This window comes from Chenopodium album, chromosome 21 (assembly GCF_948465745.1).
Source record: "Chenopodium album chromosome 21, dcCheAlbu1.1, whole genome shotgun sequence".
NCBI classification, from domain to species: Eukaryota; Viridiplantae; Streptophyta; class Magnoliopsida; order Caryophyllales; family Amaranthaceae; genus Chenopodium; species Chenopodium album.
This window is the reverse complement of record NC_137854.1, coordinates 14,188,739-14,200,957: the sequence shown is the minus strand read 5'-3', so window position 1 is coordinate 14,200,957 and position 12,219 is coordinate 14,188,739. Positions and strand designations below refer to the sequence as shown.

The 12,219-nt window shown below is 31.1% G+C and overlaps 1 protein-coding gene across 1 annotated transcript; it reads left to right on the top strand.

Annotated features, from left to right (window-relative positions):
• Positions 1-1,789: 1,789 nt before the first annotated feature.
• Positions 1,790-6,245, top strand: LOC145600467 (uncharacterized). Its single transcript, XM_081656359.1, has 5 exons — positions 1,790-2,915; positions 3,090-3,639; positions 3,740-4,031; positions 5,368-5,766; positions 6,162-6,245. The coding sequence occupies exons 1-5, from the start codon at positions 1,790-1,792 to the stop codon at positions 6,243-6,245; spliced, it is 2,451 nt and encodes an 816-aa protein (XP_081512485.1).
• The last annotated feature ends 5,974 nt before the right edge of the window (positions 6,246-12,219 follow it).

Sequence of the window (12,219 nt, the reverse complement as noted above, 5' to 3'; positions counted from 1 at the left end):
GTTTGTGATACAATGGGTTACTCGATCAACGTTATAAGAGTTACTTGGTCAGTGTAAGGGGTTATTCGGTCAACATTACAGGGAGTTACTTAGTTAGTGTTATAAGAGTCACCTAGTCAGTGTTATAAGGGCTAATTTTTCCTTTTTATAAGCGACCAGCTGAGTGGCCAGCCGCACACAAGATGCAATGACTTTTAATCTCAACCAATTGCATATATTATGTTAAATTTTTCTAAAATTACTTTAAATTATATGAGAAATAAATTTTAACAACTACAATAAAAAAAATAAAAAAGTACAAATTATTACACCGATCTGGCGTGATTTTGTCATGAATTTAGGTAACTAAAATCCCAATAAAAAGAAAGAAACAAACAAAAATATTTACTTTATGTTTCAAAAAAAAGAGAAAGAAACAAGAGCATCCCTCGATTCCATCCTACTGCCTTATTACATGCCTTACAACATTAATAAAATAAAAAAATATCTATAAAAAAAAGAAACTAAGAACCCCAACAATGTTAAGGCGGCAAGGCCTTTGTAAATTCCGCCATTATTTTCCCAAAAATCAAAACATCCCACCAAAGTTTCTTTATCTAAATTTTGGTAAATTAACCTTTGTCTAACTATCTTTATCAAAGTTTCCTTTTTTACTATCACCATAAGCAATCTCAAAAGTCAAATTTGTAGGAATAATACTACTCAATTTCTGGAACGAAACAGAGGAACAAGACGAAGAAAAAAGCTTGGATTTAGCCCAATTTGATTTTTTTTTTGGAGTACGTCTCACTGTTCAAGGTAATTTAATTTGATTTGTTTACTTTATCAATAGAAATAATGTTTTTAATATAGTGTTTCTGGATTTAGGGTTCCTGTTCTTCAGTTTATTGTCATAATTTTATATTGAAATTTGATGGTGGAAGTGAATTTGAATGTTAAAATTATCAATTTTTCATGAATTTCATCCTATTATATAATGTATTAATCGCCATAAAAGGCAAAACCAAATTTTGTTGGCTTTGGGTAAAACGATTGTAAGGAACTAAATTTTGTTAATTAATCGCCATAAAATTGGCAATTAATCAAACTATAATGTATTAATCGCCATAAAAGGCAATTAATCAAATACGTGTGCAAACTGCTTCATGATATTTTGAGTATCTTTATATGTCAATTTGACAAACTAATGCAGTAATTAGAGTATTGTGGACACATTAACTAATATAATCAGCCAAGTACTTTTTTAATCCCTTGTAAATTTCTATTTGCTTAATTTTGTGTTGTTAATTCGTAGCTATGTTACAACATCTTTTAATGTAATCAACTTGTTTATACATTTTAATATGTATAGGACATCATGGTGTCAAAGAATCGTGAGTGGATGCAATACAAAAAAAATGATCCTAGGTACAAGATTGGCGTAAAAGAGTTTTTAGAATTTGCTTTTTCTGAAAAAAATGTCAAAGCTGTAGCACCTTGCCCATGTGTCAAATGCAATAATGAAAGGAGAAAATGTAGAGACGAAATAGAGTTAGATTTGCTTAAATTTGGGATTGTTAAGAGTTATACACGTTGGTTGCGACATGGAGAAAGTGTTAATGATTCAACAATTCATGATAATGTTATAATTGATGAGTCAAATGAATACCCATTGAATGAGCATGATGTTATGTCTGATATGCTACATGATGCCTTTGGAGTTTAATATGAAAATGTTCTTGGGGACGAGACAATTGGTGTGAATGAATTCAAAGATCCTCCAGAAGCAACAAAAAACTTTTACAAATTGATGGGTGATCTTGAGTTAGAGTTGTATCCTGGCTGTAAGCAATTCTCAAAACTGTCTTTCTTACTTAAGTTATTCCACATAAAATGCTTAGGTGGAATAAGTGATAAAAGCTTGTCTATGATTCTTGATCTATTTAAAGAAGCATTGCCTGAAGGTAACACTCTGCCAGAATCTTTTTATGATGCTCAAAAGATGATAAAGAGCCTATCTCTTGAGTCCATCAAAATTGATGCATGTCCCAATAATTGTATGCTGTATTGGAAGGATCATGCGAATGCAGACGAGTGTGTTAAGTGCCATGCTTCTAGATGGAAAATTGATGAACGTAATAATGGATCTTCCACCTCACAATGTAAGCCTCGAAGGACTCCTAGCAAGACAATGCGTTATTTTCCTTTAATTCCCCGGCTTCAAAGAATGTATATGTCATCCAAAACTGCAGCAAGTATGAGATGGCATAGTGATGAACGTGTCGATGATGGTTTAATGAGACATCCAGCAGACTCTAAAGCATGGAAATTTTTTGATAAAAAATATCCTTCATTTGCCTCTGAACCTCGTAATGTCCGCCTTGGGTTAGCAAGTGATGGGTTTAGCCCCTTTAGAAATGGTCATATTCCTCATAGTACATGGCCCGTAGTTCTTATACCATATAATTTACCGCCGTGGCTTTGTATGAAACAACATTCTTTCATTCTTTCAATGCTTATACCAGGTCCTAAGGGGCCGAAAGATAAAATTGATGTTTACTTGCAACCTTTAATAGAGGAGCTAAAATTACTTTGGGAAGTTGGTGTTGAAACATATGATGCTTCAAAGAAAGAGAACTTTAAAATGCATGCATCTTTGTTATGGACAATAAGTGATTATCCAGCCTATGGTGATTTATCTGGTTGGAGAACTGGAGGAGCTGTTGGTTGTCCCTCTTGTAATAGTGATACTTGTTCTCAGTGGTTACCAAATGGAAATAAACATTGTTATATGTGTCATCGTAGATTTTTACCTTTAGATCATAAATGGAGGTATGATGGAAGAGCCTTTGATGGGAAACAAGAGCTAAGACCTGCACCTAAACCATTATCCGGTGAGGAATTGCTACAACAAATTGATGCTGAACAAGCTGAGTGTAATAAGAAAAAGAGAAGGCGTGATAAGAAAAAGAAAAAACAAACAAAATTATGGCGAAAGAAGAGCATTTTCTTTGAATTTCCATATTGGAGTAATCTTTTGATACGCCATAATTTGGATGTGATGCATATAGAAAAAAATGTGTGTGAAACTTTACTTTCGACTCTACTAGATATTGAAGGAAAAGGTAAGGATAATTTAAGTGCACGTCTTGATCTACAGGAAATGAAAATTAGAAAGTCATTGCACCCTATAACACGTCCTGATAAATCAAATGAGCTACCTCCAGCTCCTCATACATTATCTTTGGAGCAAAAGAGAGATATGTGTAATTTTTTGACTATTGTGAAGTTTCCAGATGGGTTTGCTTCAAATATTTCAAAAAATTCCCTCCTCAAAGAACGTAAACTCTCAGGATTAAAAAGCCATGATTATCATGTTATTATAGAGCATCTATTGCCTCTTGCTATACGTGGTTGGCCTAAATCATTGTCTGCTCCACTTATTCAGTTGAGCACCTTTTTCAAAGAGTTATGTTCAAAGGCTTTGAAGATTGATGAGTTAGAGAAACTCGAAAAACAAATTGGTGTAACCCTATGTGAGCTAGAAAGAATTTTTCCACCTTCCTTTTTTGTAATCATGCTACACTTACCTGTTCACCTTGCAAGTGAAGCTTTGATTGCAGGACCAGTTCATTATCGTTGGATGTACCCCATCGAAAGGTACATAATTTTCATTCTTCTTGTTTTTATAATTATTATTATTATTATTATTATTATTATTATTTTAATCAAATATGTAAGTTTTACTATTTTCTTACAGGTATCTTGGAAAATTAAAAGGTTATGTACGCAATAAAGGCCACCCGGAAGGATCAATGGCAGAAGGTTATCTTTTAGAGGAATGCTTGACATTTTGTTCAAGATATATGGAGGATATAGAGACAAAATTTAATAAACAAGATAGAATTTATGATGATCGTGAAATCTTTTCAGCTGATATCCTACCTATATTTGAGACAAGAGGTAGAGCATTTGGGAAGGAATGTCCTCGTTTACTTACTACAAAGGAATGGGAAGAAGTTCACTTTTATGTGTTGAATAATTGTGACGAAGTACAACCATTTATTGAGTAAGTCTTATATATTTTAGCAAGTATAAAGATTATTTTTGATAGAAAAAATATATATAACTTTGGTAATTATCTATCACTGTGAGTACACTCGCAATGCTACAAGTAACAAGAGAATGATTTCGTCTCATAAGAAAGATTTCACAAAATGGTTTAGAGATCAAGTAAGTGTTTATTTATTTCTTAATTTTTTTCCTATTTTGAAAATATGTATGTGTTACCACATTTTTAGTCATATGGTTATGGATCTATCATCGAACCAACAAATAGCCTATACTTAGCATTCTCATAAATCTGATAAGATATTTGTAACTATCAAGGAATTAATATATCCTCTTCTGGTGGGAGACTGTTCTAGTTGTGAAAAGTAGCCTTAATTTTTTTGTTATGGCGTATATGTCTGCACATTCTTGACAGTCATGACAGGGGGTTCCCATACTTGACAGGGGGTTCCCATACTTATAGGTTTAAGAGTCTTATGTTCCTAGTATTTTTGCCAATTTTTTAGTATGTCATTTGCCTCTCTGTTTTAGTGCTAATGAGACACTTTTTAAATTGACATCAAATTTAGCTGCCAAACCCATATGAATAATGTTTTATGTACAAGCCTTTAGAATATAACTTTATCCTGCAGTTTTGGTCTTTATGTACAATGTCATAGGTTCACAAATTTGATGACAATCCACTAGCCACTGTATTAAGCTTCGTTACTTACTAGGTACTATAAGTGCCAGTGCATACATGATAGGGATTTATTCATGGGGTTTGTGTTAAGACCATGTTCAATTGTAATAGACTGAATGTTTAGAAGGCATTATGTTAGGTTTGGCTTTAATCCTACTAGATTAATATTTTCATTAGAAAGACCAACAATACTCATAATTTGATACTACGTACCTATAATTAGATTAATATTGTCAGACAAGATGAATAAATAATATACTTGAAATCAAGCAATCAAACTTCATGACTTTAAGTTTAACTAACTAGTCTAATATCTCAAGCAGCCATGTTAGTTTCAAGTTAGTGATTTTAACTTTTAAGTGATCCATCTATTTTAGAACCCCCATCAGCCCCTTATTAGTTGTGCTGTGCAATATTACCAATCTTGTATTTCTTGATCTCTTTCATAAACCCAAGTCCTTAAGTTGTCAAATTTTTCATTATAATGATTATTAAATAGTAAATAATGATGTTTGGTTTATATAAAGTTTCATGCAAACTTAGAAATTAAATTGTTATGATGTTTTGGTTTAATATTTTTTTTACGGCTTTTTATGATAATCTTCTATGTTTACTTATATTTATCTATTTTATAGGTGACAATTTTGTCAAAGGAAAACCATCCAAGTGCTACAACTAACTTAAGAGCATTAGCACAAGGTCCGGATCGTGCAATGATATCTTTAAATGGCTACATGGCTAATGGATTTATGTTTCGTACCAAAGATAGTGAAAGGACAAGAGAAACACAAAATAGTGGGATTGTTGTGAATGGAGAAAGTGGATCAACAACCCTTAATTATTATGGCCTCTTACAAGAAATCATAGAAGTTCAATATATAGGAAGAAATCGTGTTACTTTGTTTAAGTGTGACTGGTGGGATGTGCACACTCATGGTCGAGGGATCAATACTGACTGTTTTGACTTCATAAGCATTAATACATCAAAGTTGTTAGCTAATGATCCATACATTTTAGCTACACAGGCTCGTCAAGTATTTTATGTGTAATGATGTTTTAAAGCCTAATTGGAAGGTTATAGTTGAGACCACACCAAGAAACTCATATGATGTCCCAGAGCTCAATGATCATGACGGAACTAATCATATGGATACTATGTATCAATGACCCTTTTTGTTACTATTGTTTTTCTGCTTTTGTTGTTAACAATTTTTTTTTTATCTTGTTCTTTTTTTAAAAAAAAAAAAATTAATTTATTTAATAATAAGTACTGTTGTTGTTTAATCTATAGATTCCTACTTTACACAATGATTTTTTTTTATATATCATCATGATTCGATTTATTCACATACGTTTTTTTTTTTTTTGAGCTTTGATTTCTAATATTTATTTACAGGTATTTATGTTTTTTTTTGTTCTAATATGACAGGTACATCTAAAGAATGATAATATAACTGCAGATGATTATGGACAACAAAACTCAAGACAGTTGAAGATCATACGTTGGACATAAACCACTTTGATGACTATTGATCAAGCTTAGTAGAGAATCTAAAGCCACTAGCCTAGTGTGCATAAGCTATTTTAAAGGTCCCAACCGTGGCCCACTAGTCTACATAAGAAGTATTTGATATTTAATTACTTATTTATACTCTTATGATCTAATTAGTGGCCTAGTGGGTTACATGATCCACTAAAAAGAAAAAAAAAAGAAAAAAAAAAGTAGCTTAATTTAGGAATAAGCCAAGGGATGCAGAAATATTGTTGTACTTACTCTCGATCAAATGGTCCAAGTCTTTATCGTCCTTATTACAAACTAGGCTAGTATGCCTCTTATTATAGATAAAAAAATATAGCCTACAAAATTAAGCCATATATATGCTCGTAGTCTACGTCATTATAGTATCTTATATTATAGTATGAAATTATGATACTATTATCCATAATTCACGAGTAATTTGTCAATGTATGTTGTTGTTTACATGGATCAATGCCTCCCCCATCACCAACCTGCATGAACTAAAACACTTATACTTAGATCAACTACAATTCTACAATTACAAACAAAATATACGTATAAGTAATATGAAGTATTTCCTTTGCCCCTTTCAATAAAAAAATTTTTGATGTAAGAAATGAACACATCTTAACCTATTCATTACTTTAAAGGCTCCAATTATAAAAGTCTCACACAAGAAAAATACACTTGATCATTTCCCTTTTGATGCATCACTATACGTAATACAGATACAATTTCTTGTTTTTTAAGAGGTAACAAAAAAGTTTTAGAGGCAACCATAATTTCTCGAATGCTAAAAAGAACATTTAGAGGCAACACAAAATTCATTATTCCTAAAAAGAAGTTTTAGAGACAACCACATTCTCACTAATGCTAAAAATAAACTTTTAGAGACAATTTATAATCTATTAATGCTAAAAGTAACTTTTAGAGGCAACAATATTTTCATTGATGCTACAAAGAACTTTTAGGGGCATTCTATAAACCATTAATGCTAAAAATAACTTTTAGAGACAAACAGATTTTAATTGATGCTAAATATATCTTTTAGAGACTATAAAAAATTAATTGCCTCAAAGTTTTGCCTCTATAGATAAATTTTCTTGTAGTGAAGCAAGCGTGGCGGATTATTAAGATAAAGGAGGGTCTCCTCTCTAAGGTTGTGGGGTTGAGTTTCTTTGATTGCAATGAGAATACTTCTTTGAGTAGTTCTTGGGATTGGAAAGGGTTTTTTGGCAAGATTGTGGAAAAATTGAAATGGGTTTTTGCTAAATTAAATAAAAGTTTGAAATTTTAAATTGGGCTTGTTTAGGAAGCTTTGTTAGGGAATTTGAGGGATGAATAAGACTAGTAATAGTAGGAAATAGGAAGTGACATTTTTGTAGAGACTTTGATAGTGAGGAAGGGAAGAGAGTGTGCAGTTTCATACTTATATTTTTCCTTTTATATAAAACATTAGAGAGAGTCAATGTGGTCAAATGAACAGTGCCACACAGTGTTTTGGTGCAAAAATTGGGGGACGGAGGGAGTAGTATTTTGTGATATAAGGAAAATTATTGTGCTGGTTGTTCGGCTGGTATTTTGGTTATCTGATTGGGAATGTGGTTGGTTTTTTGGTTGGATCTAATGACTGCATTGGGGAGATATGTTTTTTCAGCCGGCTCGGACTCCGGCTGAGCGACAGCCGCCTCTTCGCCCGCCGCCGGCTCTTTCCATTGCTCGGCCACCCAGGCCTCATAGGACTCCGGCAGAGGCTCTCCAGTGTCTTTTCTGCGTATAAGCACTTCAGCATACTGGATAGCCTGCTCCCAATGGCCGTAGTCGCTGTCGGGATGAACAGCGGTCCAAGCCAGCTGCCCGGAGGTTCTGTCGAACTTTCTCCGCGTCCTCCTTCAGGCGGGCAACCTCTACCTTCAGCTCAGCATTCTCCTTGGAAGCATCTTGGAGGGTTTTGAGTTTGTCCGTTGCCTTTTTAGCCTCCTCCTCAGCTGCGGTGCGTTGCTGTTGAGCCGCCTTTAGAGCCTGAGCCGCCTCCCGGAGACGATCCGCCCGTTGCATCAATTTGGCTTTAGTTTTCAGGTTATTAATGGTGCATGTATATTCAGCAACATTTAGAGACTCTCTAGCGGATCTCTCGGCCCTTTTTACCTCGTCCCTTTTCCGTTGGTAGGGCCGCTTGAGCCCATCCACCCTCAGCAGTGCCTGAAGAAGAAGTTTTATTAGGCATCCGAGATAAAGTAATGACACTAAATTACAAGCAAATGAGCATACCTCAGACAGCAGGCTTGTGATCCGTTCCAGGTTGAACGACTCAATGCCTGGAATGGCATCCTTCTCTGCTTGGGGACAGCCGCCAGCATAGCCGTGGCATGCGCCTGCACGTCCGGCTACCTAGGCGTTTGATCTGCATCAGATGTACAACTGGGTTAATTCAAGTTTAAGTTTGGAAAAAAATTGTTTAAGGTTTGTTTGTTCGCTCAAGTTCTATAATATTATATTATATTTTTGTGAGTGAAATTGTAAGTGTTGGATAATTTGATATGTTTGGAGTTAAATTTGGTGAATTTTTGGTGGAGTTGAGTTTTGTTGGAGATGATACGGTCATTATTTATTTTTGACCTTGGTTTTATTTATTAGGATTTGGCTCCCTTTAAGCATGGCTTTACTCTCACATTTTCCCAAATATTTCACACCCTTTTTCCCTAACCTTATATATATACATACATATATACATATATACATATATACATATATATATACATACATATATATATACATATATATATATACATATATATATATATATGTATATATGTATATATATACATATGTATATATATATATGTATATATGTATATATATATATATGTATATTTGGGAATATTTCCCAAATATTTCACACCCTTTTTCCCTTACCTTATATATATATATATATATATATATATATATATATATATATATATATATATATATATATATATATATATATATATATATATATATATATATATATATATATATATATATATGTATATATATATATATGTATATATATGTATATATATGTATATATGTATATATATATATATATGTATATATGTATATATATATATATATATATGTATATATATATATATGTATATATATATATATATATGTATATATATATATATATATATGTATATATATATATATATATATGTATATATATATATATATGTATATATACCCAAATCTTAGCCATATATATATAAGTCTTAAATCATGATTATTTGTTAGGATATGATTTTATTTTCATTCTTAGTTAGTTGATTTTGCAATTATCTCTTGTAATAATGAATAACTAGTCCTACATGCACACGACGTGTCCTTTGATGTATGAGGCTAAAAAGAATATATATTGTAAGGTCTAATTACCTATAGTGTTTTGATTTTTGCTAATTTTTTACTTCGTTTATTTAAATATTTATTTGCATTGCAATCTTTTGATTGAATCTATTTAAAAATTGAACAAATTAAATTACTGTATAAATAAATCGTTTTGAAGTTGATTATTATGAAAGATCAAAGGAAAGCATGTCTGGTAATTGTTGTACATAAATCTAATTATTATTTTTTAATAAAGATGAGAAAATACATAACAGATTATAATAAAGTAACTTATCATTATTAATGATTATTTACAATTAAAATTGATTGTTATACTGAAAGTTCACGTTTGGTATATTTTTTAGGGAGAATTTTCCTTTTTATTAAGATTGAATTTATTAAATATTTTTATTTGTAAATTCTATTTTTTTCAACAAATTATTTCATTAATGAAAAGGCATACAACATCTATAAATTAAATAATGAACTCTAAATTAACAAATACATAAAACAGAATAAATTAAAGGTTTCTTTCATCAAAGCTACAATCGTTGAATAGATCTTGCACTCCGATACCTTTTCAAAGAGACGGTCAAAAGATTTGTTGTAGTCGTAAGGATGATTATTATATAATTCGTTTAAACGTATTTGAAAAATCAACCGTTGTAATCCTGAATAAATCTTTACCAGCGAATTGATAATAGAGCAAAATATGATTACTTTTTTAATAAGCCCTAACACGCATAAAAACCCTAACAAAAAAAAACAACTAAATTAACAAAAAGTAATGACTCCACCATATAGGGAGACAAGCGAACATCTACGTTACTTGTGTAGATTTATTGAAACCTAAAAAAACAAAGCTATTTCTTCTTCTTCAAAAAAAAAAAAAAAAAAAAAAAAAAAAAAAAAAAGAGCAGCAAAGCTACAGATAAAGAGGTGAAAGGGTCAAAGATAGTCTAATTTCCAAAAAAAAAAAAAATAGATTATTTTCGGCCTAAACAGCCACTTAAATTCTTGGATGGAAAGGGAGGAGGAGTGAAAATTTTAAGGTACAGCAGCCTATACCTAGCAACGTACAGACAAAAAAACGCGGAAAGAACATGTAGCAGTTTTTTAAAGAACATAAAGCTGTTTTGTAAAGAACATATAGCTATTTTGTAAAGAACATTCAATTTTATGTTTATTTTATATATCTAAAGAACATTTGTAATATTAATAAAGAACATGAAAATATTATAAAATGAATATTATTTATGTATATTCACCATAATTTTTTTTATAAAAATTCAAAGAATATCTCACAATAAACAATTAACATTATATCACAAATAAAAGTACATTACACTGACAATCAAAGAACATGAATCTATGTTCTTTTCACTCTTTTTTGATATAGATATATTCTTTTTACTTTAGATATATGTTCATTACATTTTAATATTATGTTTTTTTCATTACAACGGTATGTTCTTAACATGTGTATAACATGGTCATTCTGCAAAACAGTTTTACGATGCAAGGTACCCACGCCTGTAGGAACCACACACTAGAGGATGAGAGGGGAGAGGAGAGAGAATAACATTTGAATGCTCTTTTATTTAAAGCTTGATTGAACTCTTAATTGGAAATGATATTTTTGTCCTTGCATCTATACTTTATTATTATCTACTTACTTTTTTTAGTTAATACATATTCCTTTTTTGGAATTTTACTTTTAGTTGACACGTTTCCTTTTTGGGTAAGTTTTATACCTTGCTTTTTTAGTGTTCCCAACATGCTTTATCAATTATCTCTCATTTCCTTAATATGTGTGCCTAAATTAAAACCGTCAACTAAATAGAAACGGAGGAAATATATTATATATTAAAAGGTGTTCCTAAAGAAGTGGCACTTTCTCTATCAATCAATCTTTCATATACATGCTTAAAAATTATGGCTTTGTACATGAATTGAACTCACGACCTTTTTATTTAAAATTATATATTGTTAGCCGCTACTAAGCTATTACATACCACATTATATGTCATTATATTATAATTAAATATAAATAAGAATTTCAATCATGAAATTAATGCAGTAATTCGGGGCATCGCCCGGGCCTAAAAACTAGTTTTATCCCTACCTTATAAAAAGTAGAAACATACTCTTATGAATAGTGTAATGCCAATTATACCCTTCAAAATGTGTATCTACATACATACCCTCATTAATATGTAGATGCTATTTTAATGAATAGCCTTCAAAATGTGTATTTACATACATACCCTCATTAATATGTAGATGCTATTTACCTACCTTATAAAAAGTAGAAACATACTCTTATGAATAGTGTAATGCCAATTATACCCTTCAAAATGTGTATTTACATACATACCCTCATTAATATGTAGATGATATTTTAATGAATAGTGTTTAGACAACTATACCCTCTAAAATATTTATGTACTTTTATGCTTTTATAAATGTTAGTTGTCTTGAACATTTATACCACCTAAATATAGTTGATTACATATTTTCTCTTATTGTTTTTTTTAGGAAAAATTTCTCTTATTGTTAATTTAACTAAATTGTGATTTAAAAGCCAAACCAAAAAAAC